This window comes from Hemiscyllium ocellatum, chromosome 33 (assembly GCF_020745735.1).
Source record: "Hemiscyllium ocellatum isolate sHemOce1 chromosome 33, sHemOce1.pat.X.cur, whole genome shotgun sequence".
NCBI classification, from domain to species: Eukaryota; Metazoa; Chordata; class Chondrichthyes; order Orectolobiformes; family Hemiscylliidae; genus Hemiscyllium; species Hemiscyllium ocellatum.
Window position 1 is genome coordinate 16,839,964 of NC_083433.1, and position 22,255 is coordinate 16,862,218.

A 22,255-nucleotide genomic window follows, 5' to 3' on the forward strand; every position below is an offset into this window, starting at 1 on the left:
CTGCAGCCTCCCCACTTCCTCAGTACTACCTGCCTGTCCACCTAACTTCGTATCATCGGCAAACTTCGCTAGAATGCCCCCAGTCCCTTCATCCGGATCATTAATATATAATGTGAACAGCTGCGGCCCCAACACTGAGCCCTGTGCGACACCGCTCGTCACCGGCTGCCATCCCGAAAAAGAATCTTTTATCCCAACACTCTGCCTTCTGTCAGACAGCCAATCCTCAATCCATACCAGTAGCTCACCTTGAACACCATGGGCCCTCACCTTGCTCAGCAGCCTCCCGTGTGGCACCTTGTCAAAGGCCTTTTGGAAGTCTAGATAGACCACATCCACTGGGTTTCCCTGGTCTAACCTGCTTGTCACCTCTTCAAAGAATTCCAACAGGTCTGTCAGACACGACATCCCCTTACTAAATCCATGTTGGCTTGTTCTAATCAGACTCTGCTCTTCCAAGAATTTAGAAGAGTCAGTATGGACTTGTTGGGCCGAAGGGCCTGTTTCCACACTGTAAATCTAAAATTTTCCAAATGACCTCAAACCCCATGGTTACACCAACATCTGGAATTTCTCCTCCAAGCCACACATCATCCTGATCTGAAGTTACATTGCTGTTCTTTCCTTCACTGACACTGGGTGAAAATTCTGCAATTTATTTCTAACACTAGCCACTCATACTCCCCAGAGCAAGGCCGCAAGTTCACCATCACCATTCCAAAGGCAGTTACAGGCGAGCAACAACTAGCATCACCCACATCCCATGAATGCATTTGAAAAAAAATCTTTCACTGTAAGGATTGTAGATGAGAATATTTTCTTAATGACAGGAAACTAGAAACAGAGGAGCAGCAGCAGCAGAGATTAGGGTGCTCAAATTCAAATCACTAAAACCAGATGCACGAAACATAACGAGCCTCTGGAATATTGGCCCTTATCACAAAAGGCTAGTCTTGCATCTGAAATTTAAACACAGTACGAGGCAACTTGATTAAAACATACAAAACAATTGTTGGAAAAGCCCAGCAGGTCTGGTAGCATCTGTAGAGAGAAATCAGAACTAATGTTTTAGGTCCAGTGACCCTTCCTCGGAATTGGGATCCTGAGGTATCTCGTTGGGGTGCATGTGGAAAGGATGTTGCTTCGCATGGGAAAATCTAGAACTGGGACTTACTTTTAAACCAAGGGGTTCTTCCTTTTAAGACAGAGATAAAGAGGTCATGTTTCTCACATCAGGCTGAGTCTTTGAAATTCTCTTTCTCAAACTGTGGTGGAAGTAGAATCCTTTATTTTAACAGCACAACTAGTGTGTGAATAATTAAGTGGATGAAAGGTTATAATGAACAGACAGAAGTGTGGTGTAATTTGATCAGTCATGATCATAATGAATGATGGGGTAGGCAAAGTGGACCAACCTTACTCCTAATTCGTATGTTCACATGAAGAAATGTTGATCCAGACAACAGTTTGAGATACCAGTAGCTTTATTCAACTCAGTTATGAACAAAACAGCAATGTATATTCCCTCAGATATGTTGATGATGACCGGTTTGATCAAACAGCTCACCAAAAATGCTCCCCCCCACCCCATCAACAGACAACTCAAAGCAGCCAACCCTAGAAGGTTTGGACAGAGCCAACACTTGCCTCTTCAGGTAATTTCTTCAAGCAGATTCCTGCTGTGCACTTCAAACTGCTCACCTTCAGAGAATCAGAGCCAGCTACTTTTGATACTGACCGTCCACTTAGCTTTTGAATCGGCCATCAGGAATTTTTTTCAAAAATGCCAGAAATATATGGCTGCTGCTGAAAGAGATTGATCACAAGATACTTACAAGGGGGGAAAAGGCATCCACCCCATTACAATGCATCCATGGTACCAGGGTCTTCTCTTCCACCACTCCACTGGGAGTCCGTTCTAAGTGCTGACATTGTGTGTGAAGAACTCCTAAAGTCAGTATTTTTAAAGTTTGAGGCTGCCCTACTTGGACATACTATTCCAGACTATCCTTTCCCTATCATAGTTTGCATAAATACCTCCATCAGACTTCCGCTAAAACACCATTTTTCAAAGTTAACTTCCCGAATATTCATAGCTTTGAGCTTTAAAAAGGTCCTCACGTCTTTCATACTCTTAAGAATACAATACCATGCCACCTTGTGCCATTTCCTTGAGGAAACTGAGATTGTTGAGAGATGGGGTTCCCCCGAAAGCTCTATTAATTGCTATTTACCAAGTTGTCATGCAGCTAATCCACAAATTTATTTCTTAAAGTTAATTTCATTTTGCACTCATGTAACACTAATCTATCTACTTGTCTGGATCTGTTTTATCACCTTCTTTGAATTCTGGCACCATAGTAGCCTGTTTCTACTATCCCAGCATGCTCCAGAATCAGATTCCACAAACCCCTTCATTACAGTCCGTGCCTTATAAAATCTCCTCCCATATCTTTCTCAGCACTTCAATATATCCCCCATAGGTGCCATGAAATGTATTCTAACTTAAAGACTTCCGTCTGATTTACATTAAAATCTTAAATTATAATTTTCAGGGATTGGGGTGACTGAAATCTCATTAATGTTCTGCTTATTTGAAGACATCAACAGAATATCAACCTTATGCTTCGCAATTTCAAATTTATTTGCATCACAAATGCTTTCACCACCTCTCACATTCCTCTTGCTTATGCACTGCTGAAAAATGTTTAGTATTATGCTCTGTTCAAAAGCTTTTTTTTTATTAGCTAGGGTGCTATCGCATCCTTTGTGTGATTTCCAATTTATTTACAAAATTGTGGTTAAATGGACATCACTTCCATGACATTTGCAAAGAGGCTGGATGCTTTCCTAGTAACGTTTCTGTTTTCATGCCCGACTCACCTCTTCATAGACTCAACATAGAGTGGTCATCCTCAATGGTAAAATGGGTTAATATAGTGAACTGGAAGAGAGGGGGGTTACACTCAATATTTGGAAAAAAGATTCCACTCCAAAAAGGTTGCCAACCCTCCAGAATTGTCCCAGAATTTCCAGGAATTAAGGATTGGTCTCCATTTTTCCAAGTAACACCCAAGAGAAGAAAACTAATGGGTCTGTTAAATGGGCCTTTTTCCATTTTCAATTAATCACTTCTGTTCATTAATAATAAAGCACATTAGAGTTTGGAGGAAAAGGTTGTTTTAGGAAGGGCAAGAGGGTGGCACATCATGAAATCTGCAACTAAAGGTGAAAATCTCAATGCCCCAGGGCTTTAGCCTATTGATCTATTAACCCTGATGAGTCTATGTATTTTCTTTCTTCGTTGAGGATATACAGCATAGCATTTTTCCAATGTTACTTGTAGCATGCGTCAAGTGGCATCTTGCCAAAGGAAACATTCCAAATATTCTGCCTCACCAAACATAGAGGCTGAAACTGAGCTTATCTAACCCCATTTTAAATCATGGTGGTGTGAACAAGGACTCTGGATTGAGGAAGGAGTATCACAGATTTTTCTTTTGAAACTTTCCAATGTGCAAGACACATGCTGGCTTCAACAGCCTCATTTCATTAAAATCATACTCTGAATTTCCATTAAATAAAGTACAGGACCAATATTAATGAATTTCCACACAATATTTATCAACAACTGGTGTATTATCAATGCTATCGCCACATTTAAATAGTTGGTAGCTCAATCTAAAACCTTAGACAGTCAGCCAGCCACCTCAAAACTATATTTTTTTTTTAAAAAAGTGTTCACTATAGATTAATCTTACCCTTTATTATAGCTAAAGCTAAAATGTACCAAAAATTCATGTTTAAAAAGTTAACGTTTTCAAGTACACTCCCCAGTCCCAGCACCACAACTACTCAAAGCTTTGGCCCCGACCATCTGTAAACAAAAAAAAACACAAAACCCGGGGAGAACACAACGGCTTCTTGTTAATATTCACTTGCTCTACGGTGTCTACATTGATAACATGCATTGCAGACCTCAAAATGAGGTGTCCAAAGTTTTGCCCGATGCAGCAGCAAAGTCCAATAGTGTTACCGCCACAAATCAGTCCCCCTTTAAAAAAATAAATTAGCTGCCGTTATCCTGCCAGCATCAGAGTCGCCTTGGGTACAAAAGTACCGTGATGTCCTTTTCTTTTGTGAGGAATTCCCAGCCATCTGCAACCAACAACACCGAAACATACGTATTCCCAAGGAAGGCTGCAGTACTGAGATTGCGAGGTCTGAGCCCGCATCTATCCTCTTCAACTCAAAGAGGAATGAGAGTCCATATCTAACATCAACAGGAGAATTTAAAAAGAAATAAAACTGCAGAAACGGTTGTGTGTCCTGCTATGGCTTTTTTGGTGTTGTGATATGCTGTAGAGTTCCACATCGTCCATAGAGTGGGATACGCATCGTTTATATAAAAAGGGAAGAAAAGGCGGGTGGAACACTTCCTCTCACATTGTTGAGCCTTTTGCTTGTAAAAGCTGTGGGAGGAAAGTCAGAAAGAGGTTTATAAACACAGACACCAAGAAAAGGCTTTCAAACAGAATTTGGCTCATACCCTTTGCTTTTAAATCAGGTGATCAGTTATGAAATTGCGAGGAACAATGAGTTCAGGAGAAATGTTTATATCTTGCTGAAACTCGCTGAAATTGTGGTGAAAGAAAAAGCCCTCATCCACACTTAAAAAATACTTGTGTAGGCAACTGAAATGTTGTAACTTACAGCATTCATGGACCAATAGCTATAAGGTGGGATTAGGCTGATTAGCTCTTTCACTGCCAGCTGGAACACAAGGAACTGAAGGCTGACTGTGATCCCATATAGGTTTCTCTAATTTCACTAACTTCCCATTTGGTTATGTGGATTTAGAATCCAACGTGGGTTCGATGAGTTCAATGCTTAAAAGCAAATTGTTGCTGAAGCGAAATACTAACAGTTTGTGCTCAAATAATCCCCATAACTAAAGGCCAAAGAAACTACAATTTAGCTCTTTTCCCTCTCACCTCGAAATGCCTGAAGAGCTGTTGACCTGTCATAGGCACTTTCAAGAGACCCATACCAGGTTGCTCATCCATTATTAGCAGAAAACCAAACTCTATTATGTTAAACTAATCTCTAAGAAGGTAAATAGAAATATCACACAGATAAGTTTCTGTTTAAATATATGTTAGACATGCATTAAAAATACCCATCAATTGCAGATCACCCACCCCAACTGTACAACTAGACTAATCCAAACCTACATGAATTCATCAGTCATTCATTCTACATTGTAACTGTACCAAGGACAACTACAGAAACATTGAAAACTAGAGACTACATAGAAAGGAGTGAAGAAAATAGATGGCAATGAAGAAAGTAAAAGATAAAAAGACTGCTTGAAGGGGTGAGATGTAAGAGACATACCACTCTAAAAATAAACTCACACGAGGCAAATGTACACACAAGTGACACAAGCACAAATGCAAGACAGCACCCATGTTCAAGCAGAGGCACACACACATATATAGTTCAACGTTTACAAGAAAGGTACATGTGCACAAGTGTCCATGGGAGGAGCACAAAAACAAGCAAGGAAGTGAGCTGTGCACACACAGAGAGCACTGCATGCACACAATACACACAGGAGCCATGTGTGGGCAGCATCATTATACAGAAGAATATAACTAAGGTTCATATGAGAATCAGATACTACTATATCCAAATGCACCACAACAGCATAAGCAAGCATGTGATAAGTAGCAAGTAGTATTGGCGAGCACTTAGAGTCATATAGCATGGAAACAGACCCTTCAGTCCAATTCGGCCATGCTGACTGTTTCCCAAACTGAACTTGTCCTAATGGTCTGCATTTGGCCCAGATCCCTCCAAATCTTTCCCAATCGTGTACCTATCCAAATGTTTTTTAAATACTGTAATCTTAATCTGGCAATTCATTCACACGCGTACCACCCTTTGTGAAAAAGCTGCCCTTCACCTGTGCAGGTCAGGTGAATTGGCCATGCTAAATTGCCTGTAGTGTTAGGTAAGGGGTAAATGTAGGGGTAGGGGTATGGGTGGGTTGCGCTTCGGCGGGTCGGTGTGGACTTGTTGGGCCGAAGGGCCTTTTTCCACACTGTAAGTAATCTAATCTAATCTAATCATGTTCCTTTTAAATCTTTCTTCTCTTACCTTAAAAATATGCCCTCTAGTATTGAAATCTCACATCCTACGAAAAAGACCTCTGCTATTCACCTTATCAATGCCCCTCATGATTTTATCAACCTCCATAAAGTCACCTCTCAACCTCCTATACTCCAGGGGAAAAAAAAAGTCTCAGCGTCTACAGCTTCTCCTTATAATGCAAACCCTCCAGTCCCAGCAACATCGTGGGATATCATTTCTGAACCCTCTCCAATATCCTTCCTATAGCAAGGTGACCAGAACTCCAAGAGTGGTCTCATCAACATTCTAGACAACCTCAGCATGACGTCCCAATTCCCATACTCAATGGTCTGAGTAATGAAGGCAAGCATGCTAAACACCTCTTAACCACTCTGTCTATGTGTGATGCAACTTTCAGAGAACTATATATCTGAAACCCTTGGTGACTCTGCTTGACAACACTACTCAGAGCCCTACCATTGACTGTATAAATCCAACCCTCCTTTGTCTTACCAAAATTCAATACCTCCCCTTTATCCAAATTAAACACGATCTGCCTCTCCTCAGGCCCTTGACCCAACTGATCAAGATCCCTTCATAATCTTACATCACCTCCTCCACTATTGTATATACCATCAATTCTGGTGTCATCCACAAACTTAATAACTGTATCCCCTAAATTCTCATCCAAATCATTTATATAAACGAGTAACAGTGGATCTAGCATCAATGCCTGCAGAATACCAATGGTCCTAGGCCTCCAGTCTGAAAAACAACCCTCTATCAGCACTCATTGTCTCCTACTGCCAAGCCAATAGGAGAAGGTTTGAAAGTGAGTGTTCATGCAAACCTCCAAACAAGGGAATCGATGTTTCGAGCATCAGCCCTTCTTCAGGAAACAACGATTCTCCTGCTCCTTGGATGCTGCCTGACCTGCTGTGCTTTGCCAGCAACACATTTTTCAGCTCTGATCTGCAGCATCTGCAGTCTTCACTTTCTCCAAACAAGGGAGAACTGGCAAAAGCTACAAATTTAGGAAAAGGTGAGGCCACATAATGACAAACACGAGGATGACAGTGTTTAAATTGGAGGCACTATGGACAAGGATAAAGGACAAGCCTCACGAATCAGCAGAGCTTATTACAGGACAGAATGCAAACAGTTGTGTTTGTGATAAACTGAAGCTGATGAAGGATAAAGAATGGAAGGCTGATCTGCAACACATTTGAATGGTTGAGTCTGCAGGTAATAATATTTGACAAGGATTTCAGTGATAAGTGGCTGAGACAGGAACAACAAAATTAATGGTCTTGGATGAAGGTTTGCTCGCTGAGCTGGAAGGTTCGTTTTCAGATGTTGCGTCACCATACTAGGTAACATCTTCCAACCAACCCAACCACCCCGTGGCTCAACACTTTAACTCTCCCTCCCACTCCACCGAGGACATGCAGGTCCTTGGACTCCTCCACTGGCAAAACATAACAACACGATGGTTGGAGGAAGAACGCCTCATCTTCCGCCTGGGAATCCTCCAACCACAAGGGATGAACTCCGATTTCTCCAGTTTCCTAATTTCCCCTCCCCCCACCTTGTCTCAGTCGGTTCCCTCAACTCAGCACCGCCCTCCTAACCTGAAATCTTCTTCCTAACCTCTCCGCCCCCACCCCACTCCGACCTATCACCCTCACCTTGACCTCCTTCCACCTATCACATCTCCATCGCCCCTCCCCCAAGTCCCTCCTCCCTACCTTTTATCTTAACCTGCCTGCCACCCTCTCCTCATTCCTGATGAAGGGCTTATGCCCGAAACGTCGAATTTCCTATTCCTTGGATGCTGCCCGACCTGCTGTGCTTTAACCAGCAACGCATTTTCAACCAACATCTTCAATAAGCCTCCGAATGAAGCTCAAAACTTGCTAAGTTAATGGTCTTTCTAACAGGCATATATTGGATTGGAAGCTCCATTTGGGATTAGAAAAATTGTGAACAGTCTATTTCCAAATGACACAATGGTCAGATAGAACTGGTAACAGGAAGCACAGAGCTTGTGATAGGGGATGAGGGAGATAACTGAAAACTTCCCAATGTTTAACTAGAGAACTAGCTTTTTTTTGAAGGGAATTGATCGCACAATGGCAATGTCACTAGAATAGCAATCCAGAGGTTCCGGCTAATGCTGTGGGGGTAAAAGTCTAAATTACATTCTGGTAGCTGAAGAAGTTTAAAGTTAATTATTACATCTGGAATTGAAAGCTAGTCTCAGCAATGGTGACCACGAAGGAATCGTCATTTGTTGTAAAAACTCATCTGCATCAGCAATGTCCCTTAGGGAATGAAATCTGCTGTCTTTACCCTATTTAGCCTACTCCAGATCCATGCAATGTGGTTGACTCTTACTTATCTGCTGAAATGGCCAAGTGAACCACAGAACTGAAAAGCAATTATGGATATCAATAAATACTAGACTTGGCAGTGATGCCCACAGCCCAATTTCAACTGAAGGATAACACAGATGAAACAGAGGTCACAAGTGATGAAGAAGTATTGCTCATTTGGAAACAGTTAATATCAAAGTGCAGCATGTGAAGGTGACCACAAACACAGCTGTAGAGGTAAAAGTGAAATTAAGCACAGATATTCCATTGAACTGCACAACGAGAAAAAAGCATTGGAGCTGTCCAAGGGTTCACTTGCATACATACATACACAGAAGCACCATGCATATGACACACACCGACAAGTAACATAACTCTCACACAGGACTCATTAAGTGGCGCACACACACCAGTAAAGGATTACTTGCTCACTCAGGTTAGACCAGGTTTCTTTTTCAAGATTACTTATTTCTATAATAATTTACAACACAAGAATGAATGCTGAAACGGGCCCACCACCAACTCATTCTAAGTCACTACCAGTTCTCACCACCATGTACGTGAGTTACATTTTATTCCCCGTCATTCAAATCACAATCAGCTTCCTCGTCCTCGCCCTTTATCCAGCATGCAGCATGCACAAGGGGTCAAATGTTAAACAGAAAAGAAAAGTAGCTGAAGATTAAGAAACAATCATTTTGATACTTGTAAAACATTCTGCAGTTTTAAATCAGAACATGCACAATTTACCAAATAGCTCAGCAGTTCACAGACACTCTGTCGGATTAAATGAATGATGCACTGGAGGCCAGACGCAACAGACAGCTGCCATGATTTCACATGCAGCACTGGAAATTATATGGGCTAAAGCAGCTCCAGCTACTGGGAACAGGCTTGAAGATATACCCTTCATTCACAAGGAGGAACGTTAGAAACAGGAGCAGGATTAGCCCATACAACCTGCGAGCCTGTTCCACCAAATCAGTAAGATTGTGGCTGAGCTCCTACATCAACTCCATGTTCCATTCCTATACTTATACTGCATTTTGGAAGAAAGGTTTTATTACCTTAAAATACTCCTTAAAATTGAATATTTACTAAGTTTATTAGATTTGTCTCATACTCTATAATAGCATGCAGCCCTGTGGTGACAACTTGGGACAGTGTGTCAAGATCAAAAAGTGAACTAGCAGTCCCTGGAATCCAGGACTTGACACCGTCAGTCGGCACTAACTCAGAGCGTCACTGGCAGACAGACAAAAATGCCTTGCAATATTTTTCTCTTTGACACTCACGCATGGGTCTCCACCCAGTAGCACTAAGCAGCCCTCAGAAAGCAACTAAGCAACTTCAAAATCAGATCATAAATCATCACCATGTATAAAAGATGGTCCAGACCATCATTATATTAGACTACAGCTACATGTCAGGTGCAGCGAATTAACTGCACACCAACCAGTTTAAAATGGTTGCAGCTCACCATACATTGGCTAGCTGCCTTGCCTGAATTTCTCCCTAGCCTATCTCCTCACCTTAGCTTTCCTGCTCGGTTCACAGCTTATTCCATTGGTGGTATTATGCAGCTCCTTGGAAACAACACACAGAAACTCTGCCTGGTCTTCATTCCCGTAGTTGTACGATGATCCAATGCTGACCAACTGTAAGAACAACAATGGACATTTAAGCTGAAATCCTTGATGTATAGGAAATCCTGTACTACTCAAAGAGGGGCTTCAAGAAAATGGACACTGAACCAAAGAGATGCAGGTAACAAGACATAGTTAAAAGTTTTGGTCAAAGAGCTGGGTTTCAAGGAGCATTTCCACAGAGAAGTGGATGAACTGACCAAGTTTAAGGGTAGGTACTGAAGAGGAGGTTAGAGAAAGAAATTTCAGACAGCAGGAATGTACAGCAAAGGGAAGATACACACATAGCACACTGAAGGCAATGCAGCTAAAGAGGATCACACATGGAAAGATAAAGGTGCTACACCTCCATGATATAGCTGGAGTATATACTGGGTTATTGGCCTAACTATGCTTCCACGCATACCCTGAACTCAAACAACTGGAGTTAACACTAGTTACCAGACTTGATGCAAAATCTCTTTGATCCCTTTTCTCCTATCCACTCTACTCTGATCATTAATGGTAATCCTTATGGCATTAACCATTAGAAGTGAATTGCACCAACCACCCAGCCACCATACTTTCACAGTACTACCTCTGCTTTGGGCAGGAACAGGAGGAGGGGATACTGAAGTACAGCACTTTTAAGTTATTACAACCTATTATCAAGCATGCATGACAAAGCTGCAGAACAGCCTTACCTGTTCAAACTTCCAGCCATCAGACATAGTGGAAACCATCTGGGTCAGCTCTTCCTCCTGACACTGAAGTACCCGGTAAACATGTTTTGTAGGAAGCTGCAGAAATGGAGATCACATTGTAATTAGCCTTCCATTCAAACCTCACATGCAGCAATATACCTTATCTGGTTCACAATAACATGGTCATTTTACAATTATAATAAACCCACGTTATAACACTGCTGCCTCAGTTGCCTGTTTTACAAAAGAGCACAATGAATTTGCTGATCAAGTGTCTAAACTCCTGTGTGGGCTCTAAAGGAGTAGTTTCCCTCTGTTTAATAGGAAATCATTCTTGTAAGACAGCACTTACAGGGAGATGAGCTATTAACAAAGCAATTAAACGACTGACTTAATTGAAAAAAGCATCCTTTTCATAGAATATGTATCCCACCAGGAATTCCCCAGTATCTCAGTAATTTATTTATATCACTCATTTCTCATAAGTACGTTTATTCAATTTCAAGAGATGAAACCAGCTTGCAGTGCAAAGTGCTGAAGAAATATATAATTTAAATCCAAGTAACCAGATTTTAGTCACTATCCACAGTTCAATTTTACACACATTTTAAAGGAGAAGGCAACCTTGGAATTAAAAAATAAATTCTCAGATTATTGATGAATAATCACATGGGACACAGACTTATCAGATAGCTAGATAAGGACTGGTACTGAGGGAGCTATGGTGTAAATCGGAAGTTCGAGGAAATCTCAATTAATGCTCTGTCAACTTCACTTTCTAATTCAGAGTTAAGCTGCACTAACGATATGTAAAATACCACATCCCAACAAACGAGTTTTCACAACAATCAAGAAATGTAACTCTTTCTGCTACCATAATGAATCCATGTTTCAATTGGATAGAAGTTTTTAAATGCTAAATTTACCTGAAATTTCTCAGCTTTTGTCACATGCGCCTGTCTGTCCTTTAACTGAGTGGCTTGCTAGGCCATTTAATAGGGTAGTCAAGAGTCAACCACATCACTATGGATCGGGAGTGAAACACAGGTCAGACGTGGCAAGGATGGCATATTTTCTTTCCTAAAGGGCAGCAGTGAACTGGATGGGTTTTTATAACAATTGTTGATAGTTTAATGGTCACCGTTATCAAGACTGTTTCTCAATACCAGATTTATTAGCTGAATTTAAGTCCCACCAGCTGCACTGGGCAATGTGAACGCTTACCTTTGGAGGATTAGCTCTAGCTGATACGTCTCATTTTCACATTCGATATGTGATAAGTGAAAAAGATATAGCCATTTATTAAAAATTTAAGATGTGGTCAAATAGCTAATGACTGCTGTCAGAAGTATAACATTTGTAAATGAGTTTATTTAGAGCGCTCATGTCAGCTGTGGGTTGACATCAGAAGCCAAACATTACAACATGCACTCGATGAATGGCATAGGTTTATTAAAAATTTTATTCAAACTTTCAACTCCTTTAAAATAGCAGGCGGAGGAATTTAATAACAACAGATTAAGCATGTAAATCCTGCTGACTCACCACAGTTTTATTTTTAAAAAATCAAATGTCGGTGTGTCTACTTTAACCCTTGATGTTACCACCATCAACTGCCTGTCACATTACTAGTTTAAGTGTCCAGAATCTGAGCTACCCTGATGACTAGGTTGGCAATTACGGTGAGGATATAAGAAATTTCAAAGTATAATCCCAATCCCCGCCAGGTTTTCCAAGCCATGCCACAGTTGTAATCAATGGTAGCACCACTTGGGAAATAGGGAGGAACAATGAAAGGTAGAAGAGTTCCTGCTACTGGCAAAAGGACTGGGGAATATTGGCATGGTGGCAATGACACTGGCCTAGGAATCCAAAGGCCCAGGCTCATGCTCTGGGGCATGGGATCCTGAAGAAGGGCTCATGCCCGAAACGTCGACTCTCCTGCTCCTTGGATGCTGCCTGACCTGCTGCGCTTTTCCAGCAACACATTTTCAGCTCTGATCTCCAGCATTTGCAGTCCTCACTTTCTCCATGGGATCAAATCCCAACTTTAGCAACTAGCAGAATTTAAACATAATTAATAAATTTAGTGCATTAATAACACCCATGAGAGCCATTACCAATTGTTGTGGAAACCCATCTGGTTCACTAATGAAGAAATATGCTATCCATACTTGATTTGACCTACATGTGACTGCAGCCCTACAGTAATGCAAGTGATCCTTAACTACCCTCTGGAATGCATCATAGGACATTCAGCTCAAAGGCTCACATTTGAGGAATGGCCTTTTGAGAAGGCAGCAGGCAACTCTGTTGGACATAAGGGCAGCACATCGGCTCATTGGTTAGCCCTGCTGCCTCAATTTGATTCCACCCTTGGGCCACTGTGTGGAGTTTGCACATTCTCCCCGAGTCTACATGGACTTCCTCCAGTGCTCCAGTTGCCACCCACTGTGCAAAGATACACAGATCAGGTAAATTAGCGTGGGAAATGCAGGGTTATGGGATAGAGTAGGAGGTCTGGGTGGGATGTTCTTCAGAGGATCACTGTGGACCCAATGGCCTTTTTCCACACTGTAAGGATTCTATAAAGCAGTCTATATCCAAAAGTAGCAAGATTTGAACAATATCCAGGTCTGGGCTGATAAATAGCAGGTAACATTCACACAAGACAACTGCCAGCAAATGATCATTTCCAATGAGAAAATATCTAACCACTGATCGTCCCCTTTATATTCAGGCATCACCATCATTGAACTACCCCCACTATCCACATCCTGGGGGTTACCACTGACCACAAACTTAACTGAACTAGCTAATAAAGAGAATATTATCGCAAATAAACAGCATAAAAGCATAGGAAGGGTTAAAGAATGAAGACCACTGGCAGTCTGTGCTCTGTGGAAGGCAGGATGGGATAAGAACAGTGGAATGCTCTTACACCAATTAGCAGAGTAAGGTTATGGCTGAAAGGTCACTATGGCATGATGAAATAACAATTGGTAGAACTAGTTTTTCTGTTAAGTATCATTACGACAGGATTGAGACCATAAATATTTGGGACATGACATTAAGATATCTAATCAACAGTTAATAGAGTCATTTTGAGACAGGAGACCATTGTAATAGATTGAATAGTTAAATATCTATCATGACAGGCTAGTCTGGAATGGAAGATCACTGTAACAGAGGGTGATAATAAACATCTAACCATGACATTAGAATAACATTAAATGGAATATACAACTAAAGAGATAATGGGAACTAACATCACTGGTTTATTGTGTAGATAGAGTGAGGTACTTTGACTAATATAGTTGGACATGCTGATAAGCTAACAGAAACATGATTGAAAAAACAGATAAATAAAAATCCACGGACCCAGAGGTTCGGGGGCATTCGAGAATTTGCTTTCCCAGTGTCACAGTTTTTTGTTTGCAAATAAAAGACCGACTTCTTGAAGAATTCGGAGCATCTCCTGGTGATTCTCTACATTTTCTCCATGACAATATAAATATCATGGCAATAACAGCAGGTCAGAGGCTAGGAATCCTGCAGTGAATAACTCATCTCCTGACTCCCCAAAGCCTATCCACCATCTAAAAGGCACAAATCAGAATTGTGACAGAAACCTGACCACTTTCCTGGATATAGGCAGCTCCAACAACAGAGTTGAAAAGTGTGGTGCTGGAAAAGCGCAGCAGGTCAGGCAGCACCCGAGGAGCAGGAGAATCGACATTTCGGGCATAAGCTCTTCTTCAGCTCCAACAACACTCAAGAGGTTTTAAACCATCCAAGACAAAGTAGCCCATTTGGTTGAAAAAAACATCCTCACACATTCACTCTTTCCATCACTGACACGTGGTAGCAAAAGTGTGTCCCAGGTGCAAAATGCAACGCAGAAATTCACCAAGACTCCTCCAACAGCACTTTCCAAACCTACTCCCACTGTCATCTCAAAGGACAAGGGCAGCAGATACATGGGAAAACTACCACCAGAAAATTCCCTTTTATGCCAACCACCATTCTGACTTGGAATTATATTACTGTTCCTTCAGTTTCACTGTGTCAAAATCCTGGAACCTCCTCCCCAATAGCACTGAGAGACTACACCAAATAGGCTGCAGTGGTACAAGGTAGCAACTCACTACCACATTGAGGACAACTAGGGATAGGCAAATACTGCCAAGTTGGCAACGCCCACCGCACGAATGAATTAAAAAATACTAACGTGGGAGAGAATTAAAAATTAATTGATGGAAATAGAATGAAATATTTCATTTTTTTGCTTTCAACCCCACCATACAGTGCACCTATCCTTACCTGTGTGGGTTTACAGTCTCGCTCCTTGATCTTCTCTTTCACTAACTTAATGAGAGGTGCTATGTTGTAAAACTCTGCTTCTTCTAGAACCCCTGCAACAGAGAAATATTACAATCACTATGACATTGCACAAGTGCCAGCATTCATTGTCACCCTGGCAGGGTTATAAATGATATACAAAACCACCAGAATCTAACCACAGACAGCCCTGCTCAAAAGTATATGTTTGCACATTAAGAATGGACAACTGAAGTCATTGAGGGCACTCCCCACAGTTAAATAACCTTCAGGTTGAGCTTACATATGATGGATGGCCATCTGACCGTGCCAGTAAAAAGAGTAATGAAAAGCATTGGTTTCTGCAACTGGGTTATAGGATAATAACAGAATAGCAAAAAGTACAGTAAAATTACATTGAAATTATAGAAACAGACCATTCAGTCTGACTGGTTAATGTTATGACTTATGCTCTGCAAGATATTCCTCCCATTCGGTTTCATTCACTCCTACCTCCGTAACCTATTATACCTTCTTCCCACACTAATTTGATTATTCCACATAGAAGTGATTTGTATCTAGCCACTCTTAGCAATGGTTCTACTGAACTCGCTGTTAGAGAATTAAAATCTTTGGGCTTTCTGTTGCACAGAAAGTGTAAAACACAGTGCCAAGCTCAAATGAATATTATCCAATTCCCCATAACTGTTTCTAATTCTGGTTCCACATTTACAAGCAATCATGACTCTCTTTGCAGATGCAAAATGGTTCCTGTCTAGATGCTGAGGTGGGTCAACTTTGTAAATCCAAAGACATAACAGACAGGTAAGTGGGTACATAGTATGAAAGATTCAATCAAACTGGTCCCCTACTCTGCATAAATACAAATAAAAACCACATTTAGCCCATCTACTAACTTTATATGCAACACCAGGAATTAAGACAAGAGAATTGTTTGAGGAAGAAATACAACCAGAATGGGGAGAGAAAAGAAAAACTCAATTTTTTCTCTCTTCCTGCCTCTAGGAAGACACCCTTGAAACTAATTAGTCTCCTATTTTCATTGGTTTTTCCTGGTATTTGTTCCAAAACTCAATTACAAAAGTGAAAGTTGATGGTGGAAATCTGAAATTGAAGAAGAGCAAGTGCTGAAAATAGCTAATCCCATAGAAACAGAAAAAGAGCCAAAGTTTTAGTCAATGACCATTCTGCCACTGAGGTTCTTGCTGCATGGATGAAGCCTGACCTGATGAGTACTTCAGTACTCTTAATCCATAATGCTGTTCATGACTTTCTACTTTAGCAATTAACTCCTGCCCCATAGTTAACCATTTGCTGCAATCAGTTGCCTCAATCTTGAAAACCTCAGCTGGATCTGTCCTTCTCTTGAAGAAAAGTGATTAAATACCATGATGTACATTCACCCAGAATAAAGAGCCAGAATTGGGAGAACAGATGAGAGGTATGAACTACCAATACAGGATGTGGAGATGGTGGAGAGAAAAGATTTAATAATTTTTTTTTTAAATTATGCAGGGTTTTGATGCAATTTTGAAGGAAAGACTATTTCCTCTGAAATGAGTGTCAGAAAGATCAATACTTAAAGTTATCATCACAGCTGATAGTAAAACTGGACAATTCAGATTTCAGAGTGGAAACTATCTTGATAGCGTAAATGTTTAATTTTTATTTACAGTGAAGGTCAATCACTGAACATAGAGTCAGAGATGTACAGCACAGAAATAGACCTTTCGGTCCAACCTGTCCATACTGACCAGATATCCCAACCTAATCTAGTCCCACCTGCCAGCAACCGGCCCCTATCCCTCCAAACCCTTCCTATTCATATACCCACCCAGATGCCTTTTAAATGTTACAATTGTACCAGCCTCCACCACTTCCTCTGGCAGCTCATTCCATACACGCACCACCCTCTGTGTGAAAAAGTTGTCCCTTACCTCTCTTTTATATCTTTCCCCTCTCACCTTAAACCTACACCCTCTAGTTCTGGACTCACCCATCCCAGGGAAAAGGCTTTCTCTATTTATCCTATCCATGCCCCTCATGTTTTTATAAACTTCTATAAGGTCACCCATCAGCCTCGATGCTCCAGGGAAAACAACCCCAGCCTGTTCAGCCTCTCCATATAGCTCCAATCCTCCAACCCTGGCAACATCCTTGTAAATCTTTTCTGAACCCTTTCAAGTTCCACAACATCTTTCCAATAGCGAGACCAGAATTGCACGCAATATTCTAACAGTGGCCTAACCAATGTCCTGTACAGCCGCAACATGACCTCCCAACTCCTGTACTCAATACTCTGACCAATAAAGGAAAGTATACCAAACGCCTTCTTCACTATCCTCACTACCTGTGACTCCACTTTCAAGGAGCTATGAACCTGCAGTCCAAGGTCTCTTTGTTCAGCAACACTCCCTAGGACCTTACTATCATCCACAACAAAAACAGAAATCATTGGAGGAACTCAGCAGATCTGATGGGATTTGTTGAGAAAAAGCAGAGCCAATGTTTTGTGTCTAGTGACTTTTCTTCAGAACTGGATCTGAAATGTTGACTGTGCTTCTCCAGCTATTTGTTTTTGTTTCAGGTTTCCAACATATGCAGCTCTTTGATTTTGTTTACTGTTATGATCTAGTAAGGTCTGGCATGATACCCAAGATTAAATGGAACAAAAGAACAGGTGACAGTTATGTTGATTAAGGAATAGTGGAGTGAGAATGAGTTATAAATATGGGGAATCACTGTGCTGGGCGTTTTGTTAAGAGCAAGGTGAAATGAAACACTGACCGGAAAAGTATACGGTCAGGCTCTGTATAACTAACTTTTAACCTCTGTAGTCTAATATCTATCTCTGAGCCAGAAGTCTGGGTTCAAGTTTCAACTGTTCCACAGGTTTGCCACAAGTCCAAACAAGTTGATTTTTTAAAAAAAATTCACAAGAGGCTACCAATGTACTTCTAACAAAACATTGTTAACAAATATCCTATTACAAACATTAGAAAGAAAAATAATCTGCAGAAAAACTCAATGAAGAATAACTCTTAACTCCATGTTAAAGCATCTTGCTCAGCTGGGAAGCTATAATCAGTTTTTTTTTTCAAAAAAATTCTTACACATTCAGTTCATGTTATTAATGTTGTAATTGTCTCAGGGGAGAGACTATGCTAACTCAACTCAATTACTACTTAATACTGGTTCCCTAAACTTATATCTCCAGTCTCCTCTGGCAGCTCATTTCATTCACACCCCATCCACTACATGAAAACGTTGCCCCTTAAGTCCCTTTTATATCTTTTCCTTCTCAAACTAAACCTATGACCTCTAGTGCTGGACTCCCCCACCCCAGGGAAAAGACCTTGTCTATTTACCCTATCCATGCCCCTCATGATTTTATAAACCTCTATAAGGTCACTCCTCAGCCTCCAATGCTCCAGGGTAAGATATCTGTTGCTTTCTTCTCACTAACCTCTAAATCATTTGGGACTTTCCTCTAATCTGACTGCTCGTAGACACCTAATTTCAGTAACTCTGATATTACGGACCTCATCTCTCTGTATGAAACTGCTTCTGATAAGCCCTCTCCCCCCTCTCTCTCTCTGGAAGTCATTAGACTTCAGTCAGCAAACAAATGAGCAATGATCTCAAGTGGCTTACTGGTCATTTAGCTGAAATGTCATGACATCTTGTAAATGTGTTTTCAACTCGCTATTGAAAACAACTTCAAAAATGGGCCAGATCTTCACAAAACTAAAAAATTTTCTCCAGCTTAGAACTTAAGTTCTCAAACGATAAAACTTCATGTGTCATCATAATAATACCAAGCAGTAAGGTGCAAGAGATTTATTTTCAGAGAGTTCTTGGAATGTAGGATAATTTGCCATAAGTCATTTTGAATTAGAGACTGTTGCAACTTTAAAGGGTAAATGTGATGAATACTTGTAAACGATGATGATACAAGGCCATAGCAAGAGAATAAAGCACTGGGACAAGCTTTGGATTGTTCCAAAAAAAAAAGGGGGGCAGCCACCAACAAACTCCTTGTGTTGTAATAGCATATGGATGAACAAGGCCAATCTCAACAATCTGTCTTCACAACTTTAAACCCTCAATACCCAGAATCATTATTTATTGTATTTTACATCCCAAAAAACTTGATTGCAGTGCCTTTGTTAAATGAGAACTTGGAGAAAGTCCCAGACTTTTTCCCCAAATCTCTACCAATAATTAACAGTAACATTTCCCAAGAAACTTCACAGCAATGTTATCAAACAACATTTGGCACAGGCGACAAAAGAATGCACCAACATCCTGGAGAATGCAAGTGACCAGAAACATAAATAGTGTTGCTATAAAGCAGGTTAGAGGCTGGGAAATCTCCAAGTAACTCATCTTCTGAATCCCCAAGGTCTGTCCACCATTTATTTACAGGGCTCAAGTCTGGAGTGTAATTAAATACTTCCCCCATATGCCCAAATGAGTGCATCTCCAACAAAACTTCAGAGGCTCAACTTCTATAACAAAACAACTGAAAGCCAGTCCATTCACCATCATAAACAAACCAATTTTCATCTACTGGCAGCAGCATGCAGCATCGATAAGATTCAATGAAGCAATATGCAAAGGCTTCTTGACAGCTTTTTCCAAATCTGCGACCTCTACCACAAGGAGGACAAGGGTAGGAGAAACTGGGTAGACCAGCACCTCACTGTCTCACAATATCCTGATTTAATTCCATAATTGCATTCCTTAACTGTCACTGGGTCAAGAACACGGACTCCCTTCCTAATAAAACAGACCCTTCGGTTCAACTCGCCCGTACCAACCAGATATCCTAAATTAATCTAGTCTCATTTGCCAGCACTTGGCGCATATCCCTCCAAAGTCTTCCTATTCATACATCCATTCAGATGCCTTTTACATGGTGTAACTGTACAGGCCTCCACCACTTCCTCTGGCAGCTCGTTTCATTCACACACCATCCACTGCTTGAAAACGTTTCCCCGTAGGTCCCTTTTATGTCTTTCCCTTCTCAACCTAAACTTATGCCCTCTAGTTCTGGATTCCCCCATGCCAGGGAAAAGACTTTGTGTATTTACCCTATCCATGCCCCTCATGATTTTATAAACCTCAAAAAGGTCACTCAGCCTCCAATGCTCCAAGGTAAACAGCCCCAGCCTATTCAGCCTCTCCTGATAGATCAAACCCTCCAAACCTAGCAACCTCCTTGTAAGTCTTTTCTGAATCCTTTCAAGTTTTACAACATCCATCCTATAGCAGAGAGACCAGAATTGCAGACAATATTCCAAAATTGTCTTGTACAGCCACAACATGATCTCCCAACTTCTACATTCAATGCACCGACCAATAAAGTGCACCAAACGCCTTCTTCACTATCCTATCTACCTGCGACTGCAGTTTCAAGGAGCTATGAACCTGCACTCCAAGGTCTCTTTATTCATCAACACTCCTCAGGACCTTACCATTAAGTGTATAAGCCTTGCCCTGATTTGCCTTTCCAAAATGCAGCATCTCACATTTATTTAAATTAAACTCCATCTGCCATTCCTCAGCCCATCTGATCAAGATCCTGTTGTAGTCTGAGATAATCTTCTTTATTATCCATTACACCTCCAATTTTGGTGACATCTCCAAACTTACTAACGGCACCTCCTATGTTCACATTCAACTCATTTATATAAATGATGAAAAGCAGTGGATCCTTGTGGCACTGCACTGGTCACAGGCCTCCAGTCTGAAAAGCAACCCTCCACCACCACCCTCTGTCTTCTACCTTTGAGCCAGTTCTGTATCCAAATGGCTCATTCTCCCTATATGCCATGTGATTTAACCTTTCTAACCAGTCTACCATGAAAAACCTTGTTGTATGCCTTACTGGAGTCCATATACATCACATCTACCGCTCTGCCCTCATTATTGCTCTTTTGTTACTTCTTCAAAAACCTCAATTCAAGTTCATGTGACATGAGTTCCTACACAAAGTCATGCTGACTATCACTAATCAGTCCTTGCCTATCCAAATACATGTAAATCATGTCCCTCAGGATTCCTCCAACAACCTGCCCACTACCAATATCAGGCTCACTGACCCATAACTCCCTGCCTTTTCCCTACTATCTTTCTTAAAGAGTGGCACCCAGCACCACCTCCTCTATAACAGACATTTTTCAAGCTGTCATCTATTTCCCCACTTTCTATACCTTCAATCTCCATCTCCACAGTTAATACTGATGCAAAATACCCATTTAGTATCTCCACCACCTCCTGCGGTTCCACACATAAGCTGCTTTGTTGATATTTTGAGGGGTCTTAATCTCTCCCTAGTTACCTTTTTGTCCTTAACATATTTATAAACTGTCAGAGAAATTTGCCCAATATTTTAGAGATCACAAAACACAGCTTGAAGTGAAACTGACAAATAGTTTATTACAAGTGATATTGCTGGAAGAGAACCAGACTAGGCTGACACAGAACTGACAGTCTGTACAGATTTCTCTTCCCAGAGCTGAGGATGAGACCAGTTTTATAATAATTTTGCACAATGACACTAATTAAGAAATAGGAGACTACAATGTACCTGGAAATGGAGTAATCTAGTTGTAAGGATGCTAAGAGAAAACAAATATCGGATGAATGCTCTGTTCCTTCACACAATGCAACATCCTGACAGTGTCGATGGTTCCATTCCTCTTCACAGGAAGGTGTTAATGTCTCCTCGGAAGTGGTGAGGTGCTTCCATTGTCCTGTTCCATTCAGCATGTCCTTGCAGGTGCCTTTCTGTCTGACCTGCTCTTTGTGGCTTTGGTATTGCTGGGTTGTGAAACTGCCCTTGAGATATCTGTGGTGCTCTGTCATTGTTAGTGGGAGCTTAAAGTCCGAAAGTAGCGACCCACTGACACCTTAGTCACTTGTCCTGTCGTATTTCCAATGTACCTACACCAGATGGACTACAGTGATCCAAGAAGGTGGCTCATCATCTCACTCTCAAGCCAACTAGAGATGGACAACATATATGTGCCTTGGGGGTAATATTCTTATTCCATGAATGAATAAAGAA

The 22,255-nt window shown here is 41.1% G+C and overlaps 1 protein-coding gene across 1 annotated transcript in view; it reads right to left on the reverse strand.

Moving 5' to 3' along the window:
- Positions 1–3,603: 3,603 nt before the first annotated feature.
- Positions 3,604–22,255, reverse strand: part of LOC132831392 (BTB/POZ domain-containing protein KCTD5-like) — a 28,985-nt gene continuing 10,333 nt past the window's right edge. Inside the window, exons 3-6 of the mRNA XM_060849513.1 lie at positions 15,163–15,254; positions 10,840–10,935; positions 10,043–10,168; positions 3,604–4,472 (exon numbers count right to left, since the gene is read on the reverse strand). Of these exons, the coding sequence (XP_060705496.1) occupies positions 4,443–4,472; positions 10,043–10,168; positions 10,840–10,935; positions 15,163–15,254 (344 nt within the window). The 3' untranslated portion in view covers positions 3,604–4,442. The remainder of the gene's footprint in view (positions 4,473–10,042; positions 10,169–10,839; positions 10,936–15,162; positions 15,255–22,255) is intronic.